This window comes from Neolamprologus brichardi, chromosome 10, assembly GCF_056152115.1.
Source record: "Neolamprologus brichardi isolate AB-2024 chromosome 10, ASM5615211v1, whole genome shotgun sequence".
NCBI lineage: Eukaryota > Metazoa > Chordata > Actinopteri > Cichliformes > Cichlidae > Neolamprologus > Neolamprologus brichardi.
In genome coordinates this window covers 25,620,185-25,635,808 of record NC_142113.1, presented here as the reverse complement: position 1 = coordinate 25,635,808, position 15,624 = coordinate 25,620,185, and the positions used below count along the sequence as shown (strand labels likewise).

At 42.3% G+C, this 15,624-nt stretch overlaps 1 protein-coding gene across 5 annotated transcripts in view; it reads right to left on the bottom strand.

Annotated features, from left to right (window-relative positions):
• nsd1b (nuclear receptor binding SET domain protein 1b) overlaps positions 1 to 15,088 on the bottom strand; it is a 31,840-nt gene extending 16,752 nt beyond the window's left edge. The window contains exons 1-6 of one of the 5 annotated variants that reach the window (XM_087847450.1): positions 15,001 to 15,088; positions 14,814 to 14,906; positions 12,068 to 12,972; positions 7,347 to 7,491; positions 4,975 to 5,147; positions 1,781 to 4,787 (exon numbers count right to left, since the gene is read on the bottom strand). In XM_087847450.1, the coding sequence (XP_087703576.1) occupies positions 1,781 to 4,787; positions 4,975 to 5,147; positions 7,347 to 7,491; positions 12,068 to 12,955 (4,213 nt within the window). In that variant the 5' untranslated portion in view covers positions 12,956 to 12,972; positions 14,814 to 14,906; positions 15,001 to 15,088. Of the gene's footprint in view, positions 1 to 1,780; positions 4,788 to 4,974; positions 5,148 to 7,346; positions 7,492 to 12,067; positions 12,973 to 13,339; positions 13,473 to 13,833; positions 13,873 to 13,939; positions 14,084 to 14,259; positions 14,423 to 14,813; positions 14,907 to 15,000 lie in introns of those variants that run through there. The other 4 variants (XM_087847451.1, XM_087847449.1, XM_087847452.1 and 1 more) reach the window with 4 other exon arrangements.
• Between the last annotated feature and the right edge of the window lie 536 nt (positions 15,089 to 15,624).

Genomic DNA, 15,624 nt, shown 5'->3' with positions numbered 1-15,624 from the left:
TTTACACCTGTGGTTAAAGGATTTACTATTCAGAAACACAGATTTTTCATTTCATACACATTATTGTATAAACTAGGGTTGGGGAAAAATAAAACAACAGATGCAGAATAGCATCACGATATTTTGCGTGATGATACTGTACCATTACAGGGACACGAAAGAGGCGTAAGTATTTTCAAATACTTCACTTTTCAGTGAAGTATTTGAAAATCCCCTATGTGTAAATGGAGTTAACAAAAGCTAGGGGGCAAGGCACTTGTCTCCCCCTCTGTAGACTCGCCCCTGCTGGGAATGCTACGAAGAGGGCTCATCACATGCAGATAATGTTAGCCGACCAAACTTGTGAATTGACTCAACCTAAAAAAATCAACCAAGACTCAGCTTGACAAAACAACCTCCTAATTCAGTGAAAGCTAATGGCTCAGTCGTGCAAGTAAAAATAGGACAGCATGTATCCATGTATCATAACAAATAACCAAATAAATAAGATTATCATCTGCAGCTGCCTGATAATTGTACTGATTTTTTTTTTAATTGAAATTTTTTCATATTCTGTGACTAATTGCAACTAGTGACTAAATGGTTGTCCCAGCCTTAAGGCTGTTGCACACCAATGGCCACTTCTAAGGCGATTGCACAGGTTGCCCGATGGGAGGCAACCTTTCTGCAAACAGTCACAATCCAATTTGGACTGACTCACCATCTACTTTATAAAAGCAGACACATTGCCAACATGTTACCATCAGTCTGAAGGAGTCTTTCCCAATCAGCACAACTTGAGGGGACTCAAATGAACTGGATGTATTCTGATTATTGCTGAGAACAAATGTAATAAACAGAAATTCCTACCTATGTAGTCAGTGACAGATGTGCGATTTATCACAGTTAATTGTTGTATTATCAGAAACCGTCTGCATTTAATTGCCTCACACACTGATATCAGTCTGACTCTGTCTCATGGCAACATTTATGGCAGGTTTTAGTTAAAGTGTTGTTTTACTTGACGTAATCTTATTGTTTAAAACTGATATTGGCCACGTTTAGCAATTTGCAGTTGAAAACGAAGTATTTATTTTTTTAAGGAGGTATTTGTCAGTGTGCTTAATATTTAATCTAAACAGAATGAGATACTTCTGTAATTGAGTAATCAAAGGGTAACGAGTACACACGGTTACGAAGCTAATCCGATCGACACAACCTTTACAACAACAACCCCCGCAAACAAACAAAAAAACAGCAAAGACATGACAAACATCATCTATATTTTGGTTATTTGCATTGAGGATTTTAGCTATTAGCCGGTTTATCTGTACTGGCATTTATAACAACGAATAAAACAAAATTCTAAAAAATGAACAAGAGATGGAGAAATGGCCTTTAAACATGGTGTGACTGTCATTAATTGTCATTAATCAAAATTAACGCTGATGATGTAGCCTTCAACTGGCTGAAATTATCCTTATGTTTCTGCTACTAAGCCAAGATGGCAACCACTGACGGAGAGAAGAGTTCAGGGTTTTACGCTTAACCTTTTGACCATTCTGCTTGTTCTAGCAGAGCACTTCATGAAAACACACTAATATGAATGCATTTACACACTTGAAAAAGCAGGTGCTAGTGTGGGAGCACTTGAGACACACAAAAACCTCTTTAAAAACAATTGCTTTTAGCTCTCCCTTGCCTCCCTGGCTTCTATTCAGTTTTTCTCATTATCTTTCTTCTATATTACACCCATCAGCTTAGTCTCTCTGTGGGGGTCTCCACACTAAATTCTCCTTACCTGTCGGATCCTTGTCACCTTCTCCAGTGTTGTGCGTCAAGCTCGCCTTCTTCTTAGTGCAGTCCACAAGCCCATTAGGCTTTTCCAAAGACAGTGCAATGTCACGCCCCTTCTGCTCCAAAGGCACCATGATCTGTAGATTCTCCTTTACTCTGCTCCAACTCTCCTCCTCCGTCACCACGACTGCTCCTTCACCACCTCCAGGCTGCTCCCATATGCCCGGCCTTTTTGATGAGCAATCCTCTGTTGAGGAAGAGTCCTTTGCTGGCATGGACGACATTCCTGACTCAAGTCCTGGGAAACCAGGCCCAGACCTGGCACGACGACAAGGCACTTTGCGATTGGCTTTCTTTTTCCACCTGGATGAGCTACCCCGTCTGTTGTAGGGCCTCTTGGACATCTGATACGGACCTTCCTCATTATGTGCGACTATGGTTTTATCTGGACTTGAGTTTGAGATGCTATGAACAAAATCTAATTGTTGATCTTGTCTTGCAGGTGTAGCCTCCCCTGGCATCACTAAAGGCTCTTCCTTAACATGTGCACTTGGTGGCCCAATCTCCAGTTCTAAGGGCGCACCGTCTCGCTCTCTAGTGTCATGCAAGTCCTTCAGCATCATAAGGAAGGTGCTAAACTTGTAGTTTGTGTCTGGCTTGAAAGAAACGGGTTTACCATTGCTTTCATTTGTCAGGGACTGAAAAGAGACCTCTTCAACATTTTTAAAGGCATTTATAAAAGAAAATGGCGAAGACGGTGAATGCGATAACCATGCGTCTGAGGAGCGATCCTCCTTCTTTGCCTTTGCTTTAGAAGTAAGAGGTATAAAGTCCATCGGTGGAGTTGAGGGAATTGAGAGGTCTTCATCTTCACTCTTAACATCTGTGTCATAGTCATTGGAATCAGAAAAAATCAAATGGGGGCTGCTACAACTGGAAAAACTGTCAGGTGCATACTCACCACTGTCATTAGAATTTGATTTTGGAAATTTTTTACTAGTGCAAAAGTCCGATTTGGCCTTGGGACTGCAGCTCAGGTCCTCAGATTTTCTAAAATTATTCAAGGGTTGTTTCTGTTCAGCCTCCTTTTTGACTTTTTCACGCTTTTTTTCCTCAGCCTCCTGCATGGCCTTCAGCGCTCTAGTCATCAGCCGACTGCTGGCCGGGAGGTGGGCAGGCTGCTCGTGCATGACTTTATTCACTTCATCTGGGCCACGCTTTGATTTATAGGCCACTTTCTTGGTTTTCTCAGAGGAAGGACGTCCTGGAAAATAAGCTCTTCTACATGCTAACCTTGCACGCTGGTGAGAAGGTGGCGCGGTCGTTCTATGTGATGTGACAGATGTGGTTGCTTGGTCTGATCTGACCAGTTGTTCAGAGGACTTGCTTGTTACATTAGAGTCAGGTGTCTTTTTACCTTCAAACTGATCTGACTGGTTCGAGGATGAGTAACTCACAGTACTCAGACTTCCATTTGAAACTGGTATCCTCTCTGTTTCTGGGCTACCCAACTCCTCAGTGGAAACATTTGAGGTCATGATATTCTCATGTGATGATTCTGATGAGAAATTAACCATACTTGACTTGCCGCGTGCTTTTAATTTCTTAACTGAGACTTTTATTTTGGAGGCGACTACCTCGTCTTTTGAGGCTCTTCCCTGACCATCCATCCAGTTTGATTGTTTGGATGTCAATGTAGTCATGTTAGTATCCAATCGTCTCTCTTTCTTTGTGCTTCCAGGTTGGTCTTTGGAATGAATAGTTGTATTGGAGTTTGAGATCTTCTTATCTTTTATGTCCTTGCGTATTAATTTGACAAAGGGTAGCCTACATTTAGAGACCAGACTCGTTTGAGTTTCTAGCCACCCTAATGGGTCCGTAGTTTTATCTTGTAAAGAGGATGCTGAAGCGTTTTTGCTCTCTTTTTCCTCCTCAGCAATGTTTTCAGTTGTATAATGTTTTTTAGTAGATGTCGCATCAGAATGTTCAGTTTGACTGACAATCTTTGCACTCTCTGAAAACCTGGATAGATCACTCAAATTATCTTTCACAGTGGCCTCTAAGGACTTCTTAATGTCTGAAAGACTTAACTGGTCACATGTGCCACTGATGGTATCCACTGAACTGGCAACTGACTTTCTACCCTTTGAACAACCACTATCCTTAGAGTCTAGAGACTTCTGCTCACCCACAACACCAGCTGTACCAAAGTGCCCATTAGCAGCAGCAGTGTTTTTACACTTTAGATTTCCTGACTGTTCAGGAGGCAGATTCGTTTCAGTGGTCTTCTGCTTGTCCGATAATCCTGACTGCTCGTTGGCGGCGGCACTGACAGAGGAGGAGGCACAAGAAGCTGGTGTCTTTTTACTAATAACAGATGAGCTCTTTTTCTTACAGGGGACCTTACTGAAGAGACTGCGGTCTGGCATTGGACTGGTTGTTTTAGGTCGCCTGTCTTTGCTCGATTTGCTAAACCAAAGACCACTTTGAATCTCAGGCTGCTTCTTTACCTCTTTGACAACCACAACAGACGGCTGAGTCGGAACTAGCTTAGGCTGACGTTCAAGTGCTTTAGGACACAAAATTTTAGGGACTGACTCAAGGTCAGAGTACGGGCACTCCTCACTGTCTCTATCCGATTTGTCAGGACTATTATTCAGTGTCTTTTTAGAGTGTTTACTTTTTGTATCCTTTGATGCTTCATTCTGTTTCTTCTTTCCAGAAGATTTCTTTAAAGTGCTTGGCTTTGCTGGAGTTGTAACAGGGGGTGTAATTACTGGGGATGGAATGGATCCATTGGTCATGTGTGACGTCTCAGTATGGGTGGAGACAGATGAAGTGACAGGAAGAAAGTTTTGATGGGTCTTATTCTCTCTTTCCAGTGGGGAAGCATCATGGAAGGCATCAGCTATGGACAAAGACACGGAAGACGCCATTTTGGGTCTCTCAGGAAGAATGGATTCAGCTTCTGCCACACTGGACTTCCAGGATTCCTTAAACCGCTTAGCAATCTAGAGAAAGATAAGCAAACACTCCTCAATCTTTGCGCATATTTCAGCTTACAGAAATAACCTGTTTGGCCTTAGCAAGACTTTTATTTCTGGACGTGCAAGCTTTCCTGTGTTATCTACCAGGAAGGTTCTTTTTTTAACTCAAGGCATGCAAGTGTTGTCCTGCTATTAATAAAATGGTATTTACGGTGTATTTGCTGTTCTGCTCCCTTTGTTTTCCCCTCCGCCGTAGTAGGAGGAGCTGTTCAAATTCAAAACCTCCATGGAAAGTATGAGTTGATTTGTCCTCCACCCAAACCAGCTCCTGGGGCTCCCCAAACGTCCTGACATGGTAGAGCCGACAGGGCCGGTCGCTAGGCTCTGAGACAACAACAAAAATTACTCTCAGTCCAGTCAGATCAGTGAATCACCTGAAGAAAAGGGAACTTGAAAATATAAGAAGACAGCAGTCTTAACAACCCTTAACTGATGGAAATACATGATGTCTTTATGTCAGAACTATGAGCATGTTATATTGCTAAATGACCACAATGCTATCAACTGAAAAAAAATGTCTCCACATGGAACTTCTTCTTTGTGGGAAAGGAAAGTACCATATATGCTGCAGATTATGGAGGTACTGTAAAATTAAAAGAAAATGTGCAACAGGCGCAGCAGGAGGCCCGCTGTGACTTTAGAATCATAAAAACACTCCAAGAACCATTAAAAAATTCAATAATCATGCTTTTTTTCTTTGTTTTATTTTTTTATTCCCTTAAGACATAGGTTTTTAATTTATATCTTTAATGTTAGGCACATTAGGTTTACGTGAAATGAAACGTGCCATATAAATAAAAATTTTCATTGTAATTTGCTATAAATGAGCAATTTGAAATGTTATTGTTACTGTTTGTGAATAACAATTCTTTGTATACAAAGACTAATGTGCGGCTAACACATAACCAACATAATCATTTAGGTTCTCAATATATGACAGCTTTTAAGAAAGCTGCATACAATCATAGTTCATCATTGATAAAATGGTGAAGAAAAACTAGCCAATGATAACATAGTCTAGAAAAGGACTGTCATCCGTCACTTAAGATAACATTTGGCAGCAGGATCCATATGAGCGTCCCAAAAGTGAGAGCATGCACTTTGCACAATGATAGCTTCTTTAATTATTTGTAAACTAATTATTCCAGACACAGAATTACAGTAAGGGACAGTAAGGACATAACAGAATAAGACAATATCCCTAAACCCTCAGGCAGTCATCACTCGATACATAGTCGCATAGCCCTCGAATTGATTCCTGAACTTTATCATGTCAGATATCTTTATTTTACTGTAAGTAAACACAGCAGTTGCTTTTATTCACCAATTATTATTGCCGCTTGAATGCCTCTGATATGGAAACGGGTAGCCTAGTAACACTGAAAACATGAAGCTGTACAGAACTGCACACGTACATTGAATTGTCTTTTCATGTCAGAGAGCATGAATTTGAGAGTAATCTTTTAAGTGTACTTCATGTGAAAAACATATTTTGTCCAGAGAAAGCAGGAAGGCATCATCCTGGCATCACATAAGGAGATAATCTTCTGTGTACATCCATCAATTTTCTTCCACTTCACCAATTCAGGGTCGTGGCTGTAGCTGCAGCCTAACCCGGCTGTCCCTAGGAAAGAGTCGGGATATACCCTGGACAAGCTGCCAGTTTGTTATAGGACTAATGGCCAATTTATGCTCACCACATTGGTCACTTTGAACAGTAACGTCAGCATATCTCCAACTCATTTACATCACCACTTGTTACAGTTTACTCCCGAATGATAAGTGTCACCACTCAGCCAAAATCCCCACATCAGTGCTGGTTTATGAGGAGAAGTCACCACATTTTTCCCCCCTTTTCATCTCTATTTAATCTGGGAACGTCTGAGCTCCTGAACTGATATCTGATTCAAGTGGCAGTAATAACAGACATGACAGCAGCGGCACCAGTTGATGTGACGTCACTTTTGTCGTCATTGTGAGAATGGCAGGCATAAACAGGCCATGTAACAGAGAGACAATCATTCACAGTCACATTCACCAGTTAACCTAACGTGTATGACTGGGGAACCTAGCTAAACTGTGCTTAGAAACCATTAAATCATAAACCAGTATAATTGTTCTGTAAAGAACACCACCTGCAGATTTGGGCTTTCACTATTTATTAAGGGTATTATTGTTCAGGCTTTACAGAAGTGGCACAGTTTTCTCCTGAAGCACATAGTTGCAGTGTAGCCAAATTACCACACCTCATAATTTTCTTCCAAAATCCCCACACTCACTGCAACCTGTAGTTTAAGTTGGCAACCCCAGTATAAGAAGTTAAAATAATCAAATATATCTCAAACAGCCTCAACGTCAGGCTGTGTATGTGCTGTTAATCACCATTAATTGACTCACGGATTCATTCTGTAACCACCAGCTGAAGTTAAGAGACCAAACCATTGCACAGAACAATTAAAAGCTACTCATTTACCAAGCACCGGCTTGGGTTATCACAGTAAGTCAACAATGTTCCTGGCCCACCTTTCGCTTTGTGATAGACTCCTTGTACGGGGTCGACAATCACCTCGCAGGGCCACCATGGTCTCCGGCTGAACTTTGCCCAAACGACTTCACCCTCAACAAACTTCACAGGTGGCAAAGACTTTTTCTTGAGGCTGCTCTGAGGCTGACAACAGAAAAATGAAGAGGGAAATATAAGTAAAAGAATCATTTTCACTTAACAGAACAGTACAGAAGATATAACAGACAAGAGCAAAGATATATTTCACACAAACAGATATGAAAAGGATTTACTATAATTTTATATTTTAACCAAAAGTTTCCGTTTCTGACCAACAACGGCCTCCAAAAACCTTTTCTGTGGTCTAATTTTAACTTGTCATCATGTCCAGTTCAAACCGTGACACAAACCTCAGCATGGAAACACCAAAACCCAGTACCAATTGTAGCTGCTGAATTGTTTGTGTAAATGTAACCAGGCTGAACTTGGAGATACATGAGCAGGCCTGAATTATGACTGGCATGTAGCAGGACTGACCAGAGGGCTGATACTGGGAGCTGCTATGATTTAACCCTGTATAAAAATAAAGGGTCATTCCATCTCAAGTCATCAATCTTTTTGAATTTTTTCTGGTTAATCAGCTCTGATTTTTCTTGAAAATGTCACGGTTTGAAATTTAGACATACTTTAGCTTATATAAAACATGTATTTTTTATAAATAGATATAATTTTTTTTTACAATCTGAGGCCATGTTTGAACATGAATATATAAAAAAAATATTAAAGATTAAAGCCAGAAATGTTCACTGCCCTTCTCTTATCACAAAATGAAATCAGTATCTGCAGTTTGGGACAGGTGCATTAAAAAAGCTCTCAGTATAAGCTAGCTGAAATAAAAAGAAAGTAAAATAAAATAAAATAAAAAATGAAGGACTCCTGCAAAGTCCAATATTTGAAAACACACTAACTTCACTTTGCAAAAGACAATTTCTGCATTGTATATAGTTACATTTCACAATAATGCAAAACATAATGTAGAATACTATTTAACATGATTTTCTTTATCACAAAAATTAAACAAAATGCTATTATCATTCTTTTTATGCTGGGTTGAGCAAATATCACAAGTTGTACCACAAAATTAAAAACATATTTCTCATTTTTTAGACCTACTGCCCCGGACGAGTCTGACGATTCAGGTTAAGCCTAAAATATACTGAGAGGCATTCAAAATGCAACAAGCACCAATGCAAATCTTTTTATAAATAAAAATAAACACAACAAAATAATTCGGGGTAATAAAAATGAGATTAGTGCCTCATTTCACGTGAGTGTCTTGTAAGGCCAAGACGCCGTGTCCACATTGCATGATCAGTAGTCCGATACAAGACCCTAACACTTTAATGCTACGACTGCTACGGGAGGCTGCAAGACCTGTAATATAACTATATTAAATTTTAAGTTTCTGCTTCCATCTACTGATTTTTGTTTTTCTGATACAACTTTTCATATCTTACTCAATTCAAAATGAGTGTTGAATGAAAAAGTTATTTTCTTCATTTCCGTGACCAAGAATTTCACTTAAAAAAGTATTTTACGCATTTTATTTTGGATTATTGTGAAATAAAACGATATAGCATTCAGAAATGGTCACTAGTTGTATTTTGCAATGTTTGCAAAGTTTTTTTTTATTAGTTTGTGCTCATATATGAGACTTTATAGGATGTATGGCTATAAAGTCTCATAAAGCTTTATGGGCTCCAGAGAGAGCTGTGTGACAGAAAAACCGTTAGCACTGGAGACAAGCTCACTTAAGGTGTCAATCTAAAAGCCTGGGTGCTAGTTCTCAACCTTTTTCTGGCATGACATACTTTAGACTAAGAGAGAAAAACAAAAAACAAAAAAAATCACTGAAAATGAAAAAGAATCTAATTTCTTGTCATATTTCCCTCCCCTGGTCATCCCCATCCATCCGGCCGTGGCGCTACACCTCACAGTGTGAGAATCACTGCAGCGGGTGATAGTGGGAACAGCAAATGCAGATTTTACGCTATAGATCACAGATTTCTTGGCCAGCAAAAACAAACTACTGGCATTTGAATAAAGCTGACAGGCAGCCTGTCTTTTTCCATCATTCTGCATGCCAACTGTGACCTGATTTGAAGCTGCACACAGCATGAGTTTGAACAACAGGGAATAGTGAAAGTAATGCTTGGTTACCTGGTGGAGATAACCAACCACACTGTGGTCACTGTGGCTGTTCTTGTTTTATTACTCCCTGCAATATTTCAAAACACATCCATCCATTTTCTGCCAGTCATCTGAGGCACCAGTATGAGCTGAGATGCTCAGCCCTCTCTGTGCCCAGCCACCGTCTTCAACCAGGGTGACACAGAGGTGTTCCCAGGCCAGCCAAGAGATGTAATCTCTGTGTCCTGGGCCTGCCTTGAGGCTTCCTCCCAGTAGGACATGACTGGAACGCCTCACCTAGAAGGTGTCCAGAAGGGATCCTCGTCAGCTGCCCAAACCACTCCTACAGATTGTTGGCTCTACTCCTAAATGACCGAACTCCCTACCCTATCTTTAAGGTTAAGCCCTCCCATCACTTGAATCCGGGATCTCAGTCTTCCGGTCATTACCCAGATCTGATGGGCGTAAATTAGGGTAGGAACAACAACTGACCAATAAATGAACAGCATTGCTTTCACACTCAGCTCTCTCTTCACCACCACAGATGGATATGACATCTCAATTTCAAAATACTCCAATGTTTCTTCTGAAATGCAGAAAGTGACCACTGTAAAAGCTCAACTCGTTGACATCATGTGTTTTTTAACCGTTAAATGCTTATAATTTGAAGCTGAAGGATTTGGCTTGGCTTAAATTAGCATGAACTCAGTATGGCATTTTTTGTTTATTTGTTTTTGTTGACACCTAGTTCACATCGCTGCAAATATATAAAATATGGGAATAGCTTCAGAGGCTCAATAACCACTGCTACTTAAATGAAAACCTCTAAGATTGTCACTTTACTAAAAGGTTAAGATGCCATAACTACAACTAGCCAAATAATTTTTTAGTTAAATAACCATCCAACATGTCTGACACAGTTTCACAGGGGTAAAGCCAGGACATGAGAGCTAAGCCTACTGATAACAGCTAGCCCAGCTCTGTCCAAAGTAGCCTTTTAATCCTTTTACCAGCACTTCTAAAGGTACGAACACATTATGTATTATATAATTTATTTAATTCAAATACCTCCTTTGAGTTGAGGAAAACTCTTTTAAACTACAGGAAACTAAACTGAATTTTTCACGAACACGGCTTTCCTGTAAGGCTGCCATCAATGTCCCATCATGTCTGCAAATGTGTGTGGGGCTTTTATGGGTTTTTAAGACATTCTGATAGGTCACTGTAGGAATTAAATAACATTTTATTTATAAAGCACCAAATCATAGCAACAGCTGTTTTCGTGGTGCTTTATACTCTAAGGTAAAGATTCTAGAATAACAGAGAGAAAACACCAAAAATCAGACAACCCCCTATCAGCAGGCACTTGGCGACAGTGAGAAGGAAAAACTCCCTTTTAGCAGGAAGGAACCTCCTTCTTAAATGACACCTGCATTTCATTTAGATGCTTCAGTTTCAGGGTCCAGATGCTGGTTGATGGTCAAATGGTGCCTACAAATGGATTTTGTGGTCATGCTTTTGAAGTTGTGCATGTGAGAGGATGGTATGGACTTTCTTTGTATCCTACTTTAAATATACCGTACTGAGGGAAAACATCCGCTGTGTTGTATTTATATCGATTGTTATGTAAGCCTATCGGTGTCCTAAAGAAGGCAGCCCACAGAGGCTTTCAGTCATAAAAACATGTAAAACAGTGCAAACAGTGAAGTTAATATTAATGAAATTTGACACTTATATCATTTTGTCATAGATTTTAGGATAACTGGTACCTACAGTTAATCGTGTGCTTTATAGGATGGTTATAATGGTACCGGGGGTTTAGTGGGTTAACTGTGGACTATTTATTCAGTGTTTGTTTAGCACTTTGGAAATATGCATCGTAGAAGTATGTAAAATTCACACTGATACTGATGAGCACAACTGGACTACTGTGATGGTAAAGGCAACTTCTTAGAAAGGTTCTGCAGTTTTAAGGAGTATTTTAAAATTGGATTTGTGAAAGAACTGCCCCTTTTTACTATAAATCGCAACAAAAACTAAATAAGAGCTTTTGAGTAATTTGCCTCCATAGCCTTTGTTGTGTGTCCTCTGCTACAGCTCAAACTGCAGGCCCTGTAGCTAAGCATGCCGTCAGTAAGCCATCGGCCCTGCTGGCATCATATTTCACCCTCCACGCCCTCCCTTCAGTTCTGCCCTCAGCTTGAACACCTATGGCGGAGGTGAAAATTATCCTTTTGCTGCTTTTTAAAAACAGACAGCTGCGGTTTGTTAAAGGCAGGGCAAGCCGTGGAGCTGTGCGTTTGTCTGCATCAGGCCAGCATTTAAAATAACCAGTGATTTGTTATGACAGGTTACAAGCAGTGAGCAATTGCATGTCACGGTCAAGGTTTGTGTGCGGAAAAAGTTTTGTAATCCAGCTCCGGAGAAAGTATTTCCCAGCCAGGTGAACGCCAGCAATCCTTTGGCTAGACCCAAAAGCCGTTGCTACTTCTAAAAACCTCTGAACTGCTGCTGTTTCATGACGAGATAACTTAGAAGGGGAAAAACTTGCCATTGAATGCCTTGAGGGGCTATCCTCAAATAGCAGTAACTCGGTGTCGCTGTCCCACTCGTCCTCTGAGCCATCCCAGTATCTCCTGCGCTGACCGGAGGACTGGGAGCGGGTGACGACTTTAGCTGTTGTCAGAGAAGAGTCTTTGGAGTGCAAGTTTACGTCTCCGGAGGCGGACTGAAGTACATTCCCCACCTTTTCCCGTTTCTCCTGAATGCCACTGAGAGGTGGCACGGTCCTCCGCTCCATGTCATTGTCGTCATCCTCAAACAAAGAGGATTCAAAGTGGAGTAAGTTGTTCGCAAAGGGACTGTTACTGTCGAGGGAGAAGGCCGGACTGGGTGGGCCGGAGAAACAGTTTTCTGTCTTTTTCTCCGAAGTGACAGAATCAGTATAATTAGGCGCCGGTGTGTCTCTACTTCCCGTCTGGACCTCGGGTTGTTTCTTTTTGGAAGCAATGTTAACAACGGTTGCCTCTCGGCTTGTAACCTGGGTTCCAGAGTGATCCCTGCTAGTGCAATCAGCCCAGGAGTCCCTCTCCATATTCTCCCTATTCTTCTTATGTGTCCCCCACTCCCAGCCCCTCTCTGGCTCCCTCAGCGGCAAGACCAGGTCAGGCTGGCTCACCATGGTGGTGAGATGCTGGAGCCTCCTGAGAGGACTGTACGAAGACGAGGGGGAGGACGAGGAGGAGTGGTCCCTTTGCGTCGTGAACCCATAGATAGAGGAAGCATGTTTGAGTGAGGAGGTGCCTGCTGACATGGTTAGCCCAAGCCTGTGATCCTGGCGTCTGGAGGGGCAGGAGAGGGCGGTGAGGTCACACCCAGGGGTCAAAGGGCAGCTGGTCTGATGACTCTCCCTTCCTGGGCCCGTGTAAGGCCCACTCATGCTGGCATGACTCCTCCCTGAAACATGAAGACAAAATAATCAATGCAGGGCCTTCTTTCATTAAACGGAAAATCAAAACATAAAGACTTTGGAAGATGCCTTATACATTAAAATCCATTCTGATTCTTCAAGGCTGTCATTTTCTTTGATTTATTTGTGCCATTTTTTTAAATTTAGTTTCTGCACATCTTTCAGTCACTTAAACGTCATAAGAGCTTATCTGAAGTTATCCCAAGCAGTAATGAGTAATGAGATATTTGAAAAAAAAAAAGTGGCAGAGGAAGGGCACAGCTCACAGAGGCGAGATCCGCAAAAGACAACACAGCCTGCCTTCCCGTGGTGTCAAAATTTGAAGAAAAAAAAAAAAAACGTAAACAGACTCACTGACGACGGGAAGGTCGAAATAATAACGTGTCATTGTAAGAGGGGATTCTGCGCAAACACCGCCGTCGAGCTGCAAAATCCTTTTAGGAATGTTATCGCGATATGATGAAAATGACATCAAGCGCGATAAGGTCAGCCTGTAAACTCGCACGCATGGCTACAGTATCAATAAACCCGGTGACATTATCACATCCCGTCGTGTTGGGGAAAAAAAATAATTAATAAAAAGAAAATCAAGCCCGCGTTCACGCGCCGGCGCTGAAAACGCGAATTAAAATGGACCCGTTCGTGCGCGTGCCCAAAAGGCGTGTGCGCGTTTGCATCTACATATATCTGTGTGTTTTTGTATGTCTGTGTGCAGCTGCATGAGTGTGTGTGTCTCGTGTCGTTCGCTGCTCTCCAGTGGCTCAGTGAATGCACGACAGACAAGACACATAAATACATAACATGCGAAGACCACGACACACACAACAAGTTCACGAACACACACTCACACACACTTCCACGGGCTTCCCTCCGACAGATGCAGGCTATGTGCATCAAACAGCAAAATCACGCAGAAAACGCCACATGACACGGGATGTGTCGCGAGAATCTTACCATTCCACTGTCGGCCAGCGCAAAAATGACCCCCGCCCCGCTCATTTTGGCGTTTAAATGTGTCAATTTCCAATTTTTTGAAAGCGGATGAGGAGAGTCCCAGCGGCAATACTACTAGGCCTGGATCCTGTGAAACGTACTCACTCTCTACCCCCCCTCCACAGCCTCCCTCCACCTCCTCCTCCCTCCTCCTCCTCTCAACATGCGCTAAAAAGCCTGGTCCAGCGGCCCCCGGAATAGAAATTCAGGCGTGTTGTGCTCCTCCAGCGACACTCCCCCTTTGCTTTGTGATAACTACAACTTTATAATCCCCCCCTCACCTCCTCAGTCTATGGATGTTTGCTCTGTTGCATGGTTATTTCCTGCCCGCAGACTCTGCCTTGCCCCTTGAAAGTCAGTATCTCTACTGTGCGCACTGCCAGTCGTCACCACTGCCTCCCTCCCCAGCCGGTCCAAAGCATGGAGCACAGAAGGGGGCCGTAAATTTCTCCTTAAGAAAAAAGATATATAAAAAGACACAAAGAGAGGAGAAAAATCTGAGCTGTCAGCCACCAAAAAACCCCATAACAAAACAAAACAAAAAAAACGCACCGGACGACCACGCGACACCTTCAGAAAAAATCGCCCCGCCCCTCTTCTTAATTACAAGCATCAATTATTAACCAAAGCGGGCTGCCTTCATCAATGACATGCCATATGCCAAACTTGTGCCAACAACTGACATCTTCTTCATCACCACCACCACCACAACCCCCGCATGTGAGGGCAAGCTCACATGCTCCTGGAGATAAGACGAGTAGTAATAAAAATAAATAAATCAACAAAAATGTCCACCACCACGTCTGAGAGGCTGTGAAATGGTGCAGCAGTCTACCCGGAAAAACAGAAGGGTTTCCTTTCCTGAGACGAGTTGCTGTGTAGTCTCTCTGGCTGCACACCCGGTCCCTTCAAAATGGAGTCCTCCAGCCTGAGAGGAGGGAAAAAAAACAGGCCACAAAGTGTTAATATATGTTCGATATAAAGTTCACCCAGTCACGGAGAAACTGAACCACAAAGCGCACCTCTGCCGTGCTCTGATGGGGTTTCTGCGGGCTGCTTTGGGTCTTGTCACGGCAGTAACATTTTCTTTAACATGTTGTGCCTCCCAAAGTCACTGTCTTATGAGCGTTTCTGCCACGACAGGAGGGGGACTGAGGCTCTCTTATCCTCTGGTGTGTGTGTGTGTGTGTGTCAAACGTACGTCTTGACAGCAAAAACCACAACATTTAATGGCACTTTAACCGTCGACCGTGCTGCTTTGCTTCCAGTTTTTCTTTTTGTGTGCACGTCTGAAGGGAAGGCTTTTCTTCTCTGTCACACGGAGGGGTTGAGAGCTGAAAACAACTGCAGCTCACTCGGCCGGGGAGACATACGAGATTTCTGCCGTGGTGTGTTTGTTTTTTATGGCTGAGGAAATCTCCAGATTTGAAGATTTGTGGGGAGGATGTGTGACTGGGGACACGGAGGATGGTCGGGGGATTGTTTCAGGTGTAAACGGAAAAAATACCCCCCCACCACAAAGACACACACACACACATACACACACCTCTCCACAGTCACCGGGTGGCGATGTGAGAAACGGCATTTACAACCGACATGCCGCAAAAAGGCACTCGCAACCCCTCCTCTGTCAAAAAAAACAGTGG